General features: G+C 48.5%; 1 protein-coding gene across 3 annotated transcripts in view; it reads right to left on the reverse strand.

Moving 5' to 3' along the window:
* Positions 1 to 7532, reverse strand: part of LOC106894838 (metalloprotease TIKI1-like) — a 74382-nt gene extending 66850 nt beyond the window's left edge. For all 3 annotated transcript variants that reach the window (XM_014953794.1, XM_014953793.1, XM_014953792.1), the window contains exons 1-2: positions 7422 to 7532; positions 1565 to 2125 (exon numbers count right to left, since the gene is read on the reverse strand). In XM_014953794.1, coding sequence (XP_014809280.1) covers positions 1565 to 2125; positions 7422 to 7448 — 588 coding nt within the window. In that variant the 5' untranslated portion in view covers positions 7449 to 7532. The remainder of the gene's footprint in view (positions 1 to 1564; positions 2126 to 7421) is intronic.
* Positions 7533 to 10036: the final 2504 nt, after the last annotated feature.

A 10036-nucleotide genomic window follows, 5' to 3' on the forward strand; every position in this document is an offset into this window, starting at 1 on the left:
GCCCATTCCTAGGGTAGCTGTGAGCAAACAGTGACAGCACAAGGATTCAAAGCGCAGTTAAGCAAAAAACTGGAGATGTGAATCATAGAATCGTCTAGGTTGGAAGGGACCTTTAAGATCACCTAGTCCAACCATCAACATAACTCTGACCAAAAAAAAAAATAAAAATGTCTCTAAGCCATGTCTCTAAGCACTATATCAACCTGTCTTTTGAATACCTCCAGGGATGGTGTCTCAACCACCTCCCTGGGCAGCCCATTCCAATGCTTAATAACCTTTTCAGTGTAAAAATTTTTCCTAATATCCAGTCTGAACCTCCCCTGGCAAATGAGGCTGCCCAGGTCCAAACAATCAAAGAGAAGAGCACAGATGCCCTTCCTGCAGTTAAGGACTGCACAAGTGATGCACTCCGAACTGCCATGCTATTCCCTGCACTGTAGTCCCCGCCAAGATTATCCAGGGTAGCAGCACTTCTGACATCTGCCCTGAACTACTGTCCCTCCCCTTGCTGGGCTGCAACTCCCCTTCTGCTTGTTCCCTTCCAGCATGGAAACTCTTGCATCAGTGAACGGGATAGGCTTCAGGGTGTTAGGGAAAGGGTCAAGCACCAGTCAAAACTCCCCCGGCCTATGGCCAAAGGCTGTCCCACCTTGGATTAGCAGAACATGCTGCAACAGCAGGTCTCACTTACGGCTAACCAAACACCCCTTTCTCTCGCCAGACTAGCAGCTCCCTGCAGTAAAGGTATCCCAGGCCAGAGAGCAACCTTATGCCTGCTTGTGAACCCACCACACAGGCGGAGACAGTGACTGCTCCATGGTGTATTTAGTGCAGAGAGGAGAGGCCACAACCACCCCATCCAACACATCGACAACACAGAGGTTATTCTGCTTGCCTGGTGTGACACTACATGAACAACACTGCTAAACTCCAGCTGGTTTGCCAACACAAAGGCACTCGCACAAGGGCCTGCAGTAGCCCATGGAGCTCCCCGCAGGAAGCTATGCTGACCCTCACCTGGTCTCAAAGGAAGAGAAAAAACAAAACACTTTTCCCAATGCAGAGGATGGGCTCCTGTTTCTGAGCACACTGAGAGGTCCACTGGGATACTTTTCCAAACAGTGCTTAGTTCTCAGCTTTACTCTCAGTGCCCCTGCTTCCCCTAAGTGATCACACTTTTCTTCTGAACTAGCTATTACAAAAGCAAGTTTAGACACTGAGCCACAGACTGGCATGGGCCCCTGCCTGGCAGCCCAGCCAGGGTCAGAGAGCTGACATCCAAAGCTCCAGTGTCTCTCCAGTGGAGCCTGCCCCAGGCTGCCCAGGGAAGGGGAGAGGGCTTTCCCCCAGCCAAGTGTAAGTAAATTTAGGATTGAATCTAGTAGCCTGAACTCCTACAGCGAGCAAAGTCTCCTGAGGGCACAGGGAAAGGCATGGGCTCCATGGAGCAAACGTGAGAGTCTCTGGATAGAGAGCACTTACCTCACGTCCCGGCCTGTGCACTTGCTGCTGGGATAGCCACCCAAGCAGCCAGCCTGGCACCCTGCACACCACTCCGTCTCACCTGGGAGAAGTTCAGCCCATTGAGTGGGTGGCACTGCTCCTCTACTTTCTCCACAGCGCCCGTTTGCTTCCTCAGCCGCTCTGCTTCCTGGGCCAGGTACAGATCCAGGACAGGCACGCCTCGTGACTTGATGTCTGCCTCTGTCAGAGAGTTCACCATCAGCATCACCCACACTGGCCTCTTCCGCTCCCAGTTGCCAGCGATGGCATTGAAGAGGTAGTCTGCATACAGCCCTTTGCCCCGCTGGTCTGGGGTCATCCAGGATGGCATCATGAGCTTGACGTACTCCAGGTGCCGCTTGAGCCGGCGGTAGATGTCACGGGGCAGCACGTCCTGGAGGTTCTTCCCCTGTGGCAGGAGCTGACAGCTGGTGAGAGCTGAGATGGTGTAGGGGTCGGTGAGGTCCAGCTCAAAGTACACAATGTGGCTCTGCTGGAAGGCCTTCTTGGAGTTCTCTGGGATGAAATCCCAGACACGAGTGTATGGGACATGGATTGTCCCAAAGAAGTAAGACGGGGGATCTCTCTTGATGGTCCACAGGAAGGAGTTCAGCTTGTTTTGCTGGGGGAGAGGGAGACACAGCTGAGTAAGTACAGACATTAATGCTGGGCCACTGCAGTACAAGGCTTAAATGAAAACAGTTCCAAGCCGGTAGGTCACCTAGTTCAGCAACTTGCCAGCATGGACTTTTCCTAAAGCAGTTTTGCTCACACAGAGTCCTCTTTGACCATTCTTTTTCTCGGGTCTTGACGTCAAAATTCAATTTTCATTAATTAAAAACACAAGACAATTGGCCTTGGCTTTCTCCTTCTGAAAGGCAACACTAGGTCTTCTTAACAGTAATGCCACCCTGGCTCATCACTCAGATATCTGCCAAAATCAGCAGCAGAGCATAGCCCAAGCAGGCCATTCTCCAGACAAAATGCCTATCCAGTTTACACCTTTTATCGAGTCAAAGGCTGGCATTGCTTTGCTGAAGCACAGCATGACAGCAGGGTTTCAATCACCTTCATCTTGACACCTCTCACTTCAGCACAGCAAGGCACCTTTCATCAAAGAAACTGCTGCAATACTTAGTCAGAGGATGCTCCAGCACCTTGGGAGAACTTTCTGCTCTGAGCGAGACACCAAACAAATGAGTACCACAAAACACAGCTAACGGGCAGACTTGCTGGAGCGGGCAGAAATACAGTTTCACTGGGACGTAGCACATGGCAGACAGACACACTGTCAAGACCTCTTGCAGCCCAGTTCTCCTCTTTCTTAAGGAACACAAAAACACATGCAATACCTTGGAAAATAAGGTAAGAAATTCTGCAGGCTGAACTCAGACTGTGGTTTACGGCATACTTGTTTAAATACAGAGGAAGAAAAAGCTTCTTCCTTTAGAATAGCTTTTAAAATCTCTCAAAAACCACAGCCATCAGGAAGTCAGGATGAGACTTTAAGTTTGTTCCACTGCAAAATGGGAGTCACGGCATCCTTAGGAATACCAGAGTACAGGGTATTCCCTGTACTTGAGCTTGGGGATCAAGCGCCAAGCAATCCTGCAGGACAGGAGAGCAGATGGGGCAAAATAAATCCTGCTTGGATCCTGCAAAGTCACTTTACACCAGCATCAGGCACGACCTTCATCACCCACAGCATGTACCCCACTGGTGCAGTGGTCTTTACTGGAGCAATGGACACAAACAGTTTCAACCTGTCTGTGCAGACAGGAAGAGGTAGCCTTTGCATGTCTAAGTAAGAGGACAGGCTTCCAATGAGCTCAAACATCTGGTGAACCTTTAGCAAGTAGATAACTCTAACCTTGGGTCTGAGGCTAAGTGTGCATGTGTGCTGATCTAAGAAGCCTGCCTGACTGCCAAATGCAGAACAGGTTGCTTGGAGGAATTTACTGGAAGCACACGGCCTATAAATTTCTGATACAAAAGGCCCAGGGTCAGAAAGGTTAATCTCAAAGACTGCTCTGCAATGGCTCATCTGGGACAATCTTTTCCAGCAGTTCTCTACATCAAACCCAGACCACAGATCAGGCACCACTTCAGCAAAGTGCTACCACCAGTCCAGCTTACCAGCATGGATCAACAAACGAAGCATACTCCAAGGAGCTCTTCCTACACTTCTGCAGCATGTCAACAGTCTGAAGGATACCTCAGACCTTGGTAATATCATGCTACAAGTCTGGATCCTATAGGACAGTCCTGGAACGCACCCCTGAATTACAAACAGTAAAAACTCTCCTGAAGACCATGGGAAGACAGAGAACAAACACGATGCAGCATTGAGAGGTAAAGAAGATACAGCGCAACAGGTGAGTATGAATCTGACATAGACTCAGGAAGAAAAGAGGAAAATGAATACACAAAGTAAAACTGGAAGGAAAACAAGACAAAGTTCCCTCCTGCCCTTTCTCAGAAGGGAAAAATGGAAGGGCACAGCGCTGTGGTGAGAAATGAACTGGAAATTGTAATCACCCAGGAAAGAGGAAGGACCAGAAGAATAAGCAAATGAAGAGACAGAAGAGGTACCTGGAACAGGCATGAGGTCAGGAGGTCAACTGTCATTCACTTCACACAAGTCTGATCATGTACATGGCAATGCACAAGAGCAGCCACGACTTCAAGGAATCGAAAGGAGTAAGTGGTCACCAGCCAGCTTAAAACTTCAATTCAGCTCCTGAATAAACCCAGCCAGAAGGATCAGGCCCAGATGGATGGTACCAGGCTTTAACACAACCATTAGCCCTGCTCTGAACTACTATACACAGTCAAGCTAGACAGGTGTTTGGCATTGCATTCTCACTTTTTTTGCTTTGCAAATATGCTCAGCTTTCACAATTGGACACTGAAAGCAGAGTAATACTGCCAGCTATTAGTGGTACCACTGAGGAAATCACACAGGCCATCAGGCACACAGCATATAAAGTCTTCCCCTGAAGAGCCTGCAGCACAGTCAGAAGTAAGCAGGCTAAGACCTAGTCAAAAGCTAGACCAAGTCTAGGTCACAGTCCTAGAGACTGAGACCTGACAAAGTGGAGTAGCACTCTTTCTGGCACTTCCACATCAACGGAAGGAGTCATGAATTTGGCATCCTACCCCAAGTACTATTCAGGCCTCCCTTCTCAGAATTTCTTAGAGGGACTGGGAGACCTCCCCAGACCCTGCAGAGCCAGTTTCTGGGCATCAGCAGTTGGGTATCATGATCAGGTGATGCTACAACAGGAGCTCACAAAGCTTACTTTCCCTCCAAAATGCATTATAGCTGTAGAAAACATGCTAGTGCCTCACACTCCTTTGGCACCTCCTTATCTTTCAGGAGGTGGAGAGTGGAGTCCTGGCACCGCTCTGCCTCCATGCCACATGCCTGCAAACAGCCTGCTACCACTTTGCACAAGAGAGGATGAGGCAAAGTCCTTGGTGTGCCTGAGCTCTACCTTCTGGCCCTCTCACGTCCCTCTGTGCTGTGTCTTCTTTACCTCTCACGTCCCTGTGTACCCCCTGGAGCTCATACGTTTCACTGCAGCTTCAGAGAGAGAAAAGCACCGGTATAATCTGTCCCCAAGATCATGAAAGGGGAACCACTAAAAAATGTTCTAGGTGGCTGTGAGCACATGAACAGTGCCAAGGTTTGTTCAGCATCGTACTGTACACAATGACTGGCCGTGCCTCTCTCTCAGCTCACTTTCCTGAGCTAATGCAATAGATAAAGGTGCTACAACCCAATTTTCCTTTGCAGTAGGATCATTCTATATAGCTGTTACATCAGAGAAGGTTGCTTTAAAACCAGCATAAATTACAGTCAAAGTGGTGTCCTGGAGGCTTAAGCAAACTGGGTTGTATAGCTCCAGGAATTTCACTTTCATCAACGTAACAACAAAAAGTCAGATTTGCATATGGATCAAGATATGTATTCTGTCTCCACACTCCAGTCTACAGGTAGTATTCAATGCATTACTTGTGATGGGAAAAACTAGGAGCAAGAGATAAAAATAGAGGGGCACTCTAAGAAAGAGAGCAGCAGTCCCGCACGAGAACACCAGTCTCCCAGTTTGCTGCCACACCAAGATCTGAGGCAGTGTCACACTAGCCACACCACACCTCCACTGTGCCTCAAGTTTAACCTCCCACTACGTAGTCCCAGATCAAGGTATTTCTGAATCCTCAGCACTATGGCACAATGCCTTCTCCCCTACCTCACCTCCCCGTGTGAACAACAGCTGCCTGTGAACTGATTCAGGGTATCAGCCCAATCGAAAAATTGCTTGGAACAAAAAAAGAGAAAGGTTTCTCCCCAACCAGCAGGGAAATGAAGGAGCAAGAAAAGGAGCTACTCAGGCTGACACTGACAACACACTGGAATCCACTTCCTACGGTGAGGGTGGGAAAGCCTCCCGTCCAACCAGGGCTGCATAGCGGACAAACTCCATTGCCCACCATGAGATGCAATGGGGGCATATAAGGCCAGAAAATGCATCCCCAAAATGAGGGGACAACAGTGTCAGGCATTGCAGAAATCCTGGAACAGCATGGTGCAAATCAAGGGGTTTTCCTCAGGAGCTGAGGGATAGTCTAGACCAGAACACAAAGAAAACCTTGAGGAAAAGAAAAGTGATGTATTGCAGATCAGTAGCTGAAACCAGAGCATGCTAGTCCCATATCCCAACATTTGCCCCCTAATCACATACCTGGTTGTCCACAGTTGGCACTGGAAACTCTCATGAAATCCTGCCTCCCTTCTACCTGCTCAAGCAGAACACAGGCTCTGACTGAGAGGATTTTTATTATCTTTCCAATAGGTTTCTTTTTTTATGATGCAAAAAAACCCAAGCCTCAGATTCTGTTAATTCTAGCTATCCCCAGCAACTTGCCTTTCTAGCAGTATTTATACGTTCACCATAGGATGCAACTTGTAGTCTTAAAATACACAACTACTACTGCATTTGTCAGATATCACAAATCATTTCAAGTGAGGCAGCAATGATTCCTCCCTGGAAGTGTTCAAGACCAGGCTGAATGGGGCTTTAGGCAACCTAGTCTAGTGGGAGGTGTCCCTGCCCATGACAGAAGGGTTGAAACTCAATGATCTTTAAGGCCCCTTCCAACCATGATCCTGCAGGAAGAGCGGTGCCAAAAAGGATCACAGATAGTGTCGTCTTTCTTCTGAGAAACTAACTCAAATTGGGTCAAATGATGTACTGTCTGTCAAGAGTAAAATTACAGAAAATCCAGGAAATAATGCAGGAAGAAAAAAAAAGGAGGAACAAAGAATGAATCTCATGGCAGCACTGTAAATGTCTTGAAGAAGAGCATGGAGTTTAAAAAACAAAACGAAAAAATTCAAGAGGGAAGGTTGTGGTGATGTAGGGAATGGAGGCTCAGAGGGGAAGGAAAACTGCTGCTCAAAGACTGAGGAACTGGATTTGAGTTCCAGACAATCAAAAACCTGCACCTGGTCTGCTTCCTTCTACATCACTTCTGCTTCCTTCCATCTTCTGTCTCATCTACGTAGACTAGACATTTTTGCAGCACAAACTGTATAACTCATTGTGCAGGTAGGTGCCCTCCATGGTTTTAGTGTCTTTCAGGACCTCTAACCTTATTACTTACCACTTGGCCCCACAGCCATATCTGGCAATCTTCAGCCCAGGATTGCACTGCTTCTCAACCCACAATATTCTCTTACATATTTTTGCTTGTTACAGAAGCCAGAGCATGTGGCATGCAATATTTCACTCAGGCAGGCAGCCCCATAACCCTCCCTATATGGCTTCTTCCCTCCCTCTTATCTGCCCTGGTATTGTACCTTGTCATGTTCATTTATACCTAATTGAGGCAAAGATTGTGCCTTTACTCACCTCACTCGTGTAAAGTGCCCCATGCATTTACGGTAATGCACACAGAAATGGTAGGCGAATTTTTAATAGTCATTCACTTCAGCTTTAGCCCACCTCAAACTCGGCTTAAGACTGTAAGAAGAACTCGCCTGGGGATAAAAATTGCACAACTATTAAAAGAGCACACATTCAGTTTCTATTTGCCAGAAATGAAAAATAAAAGTAAAATATTAACTAAAAAGCCGAAGATTGAGACTAGACAGACTACTTGCTCTGCTGAAGTGCATATATGGGGAAAGGTAACCATTTAAATTAATTGGCCCCCTATCAGGAACAACATCATAAAATACCAGCTACAACTACATGCATTCTGCTGTTAACCGCTGGATTCTGGCCTGAAATTCACCAATATACTCCAATGTTAACAAAAAGAAAGCACTACCAGACCATATTACTTGTTAACTAGAAGATAACCCAAAGGATTTCAGCATACTTTATTTTAGATTAACTGTTTTCAATGCCTTTCTTTTTTCCTATTAAAAAAAAAAAAAAAAAAGAATGATGGGGCACATTATTGGTTCCAGCTTTAACTATAATTTGGAGTGATGATGAGAAAGTCCCCTGAAGTATTGTATGCTTATTCCTTAAAATAGCAGCTTCTCTCTTTTGGGCACTGATGCACGTATTTCTTTCATGACAGACACTTTAGGCAACCTAACAAAAAGAAGAAACATCTATCTGTGATCTAGAGAGGTAAGAATAGAGATATCATAAAGAATTAAGATAAAAACAAACAAAAAAGCCCTCCCTCATGATACAGGGACAAAGAGGAATGTTTTTTTCCCCAAGGGGTTGGTGTAAATATTCATAAGGATACATTCAGCAGCTTTGCAAATATGACTGATGCTGCCATTCCTAAAGGGTGTGGTTACCAGCACTGTCCCGAGGACCCTAGGAAACAGCCTGCCAATACCAGAACTCCAGGTGGTCTCACATTTTAATGACAGACTAATCACCAGATAATGAGATACCATTAACACATTTCACCTCCAATTTTGCCTGTAACTGCCAGAATGGCTCAATGGCAGTCAATAGCTCCTGAGGAAAATTCCCCATGTGCCACCACATCAGTGAATTACCCATTTCTAAAAGTACAACTTCTGCTGTTGTGGCTCTCTCTCTTCCTTCTTGCTCTCGCTAGCTCCTTGCAGCAGATTCATGCCAGCACAAAGCTATTACACTTCATGATTTCAAGGAGAAAGGGGGACCTGCTGCAGAGGCTTGACCTAGCTTTACAGCAATGTCACGGCTGGCCACCTACAAATCCAGTTAACTGGTTCCAGGCACAAGCATACTGGTAATGCTCTCTCCCCCAAGTCAGGGTTAAGCTCTGTCTAGCCCACGGTCCGGCAGACAGCTCCAGTGAGGGACATGCAGCTCATGTAGCTTGGCATATGTTTAAATTGGCAGTGTCCTAAATCCTAGGATCCCCCTCTATAGCTGCAGGGAGGCCGACACACTCAGCTGGAGGCAGCAAGGCCCCTAGACCAACGGGGCTATATGTAGGTGCACGTGCAGGTGAGAGACAGAAGGTAGGTCTCGGAGCAGACCTCCTTCAGAGTTTTAAAACTTTCTCACATCTACCCTGCAGTTTGCCCACTGTAGGTTTGGCACCTCCCTAGTGCAGCAGGTCTGCATTCAATTTCAAAGGGCTCCTAGATTCCTTAACAGCTGTGCCAGAGAAGGTAACCCTGTCCCGGGGCAGGAGATGAACACAAATGGTGAGATACGTGTCCCTGGAGCATCTCAGGTGCACAGCACCTCCAGTCAGGATGCTTCCAGGTCCAAGCATATGCCAACAGACAGCATGGATGGTCTGTCAACACTAACAGAAGCATTAAAACAAATTAAGTTAAGGAAGGCTTTTCCTACATGATTTTTGGTACTTTTAGCTCAGAAACTTCAGCGAGAATTGCTTCTTCTCAGCTCGCAAGCTTCTCACTGGCTAGTGCACCTGGCTGCACTCACCACCCATCGGAGCCAGGTCAGCCCATGCCGCTTCTGGTTACTGCAGTCATGCTGATGACGTTAGGGGACGCGCAGAACCTAACCCTACCATATACTCTTGTTTCCACTTTAGGGCCACGACCATTTGCTGGTCCGAGCCTGCCCCGCCGCTCTCGGCGTTCCGCAGTGAGGCAGGAGGCCACCCCTGCCGGGGATGCTAGCCGAAGTCGCCGCAGACGCGCCGGTCCCGCTGCAAGCGGCGCGGGGCAGGCAAAAAGGTCCTGCTGGGACTCATCCCGGGCTCTTCCTTCTCCATCACGCCCCTCCGTCAGCGCCCTGCGGTGGTCGTCCCACCCGGCGCACAGCCTTCCCCTCTCCCTTGCCCCGCTCCGGCCCGCCACCCGAGCCCCGCACCCCGCGCCCGCCGCAGTCCGGGCCGGGCCGGCGCCGGGGCGCCTGCCCCTCCGCGCCCCATCCCCCCACACCTCCAGGGAAAGGGACGGCCGCGCCGTGATGCCCCGTCCCGCGCAACTCCCGCGGGGCCGCGGCAGCCGGTGCGTTCCCTTGCGGGAGGCTGCCCCCACCCCTCCCCGCGCCGGCACTCACCCTTCCGCGGAGCGGGCAGGCGG

The sequence above is a fragment of the Calidris pugnax genome, unplaced genomic scaffold (genome assembly GCF_001431845.1).
Source record: "Calidris pugnax isolate Ruff unplaced genomic scaffold, ASM143184v1 scaffold250, whole genome shotgun sequence".
Lineage (NCBI taxonomy): Eukaryota > Metazoa > Chordata > Aves > Charadriiformes > Scolopacidae > Calidris > Calidris pugnax.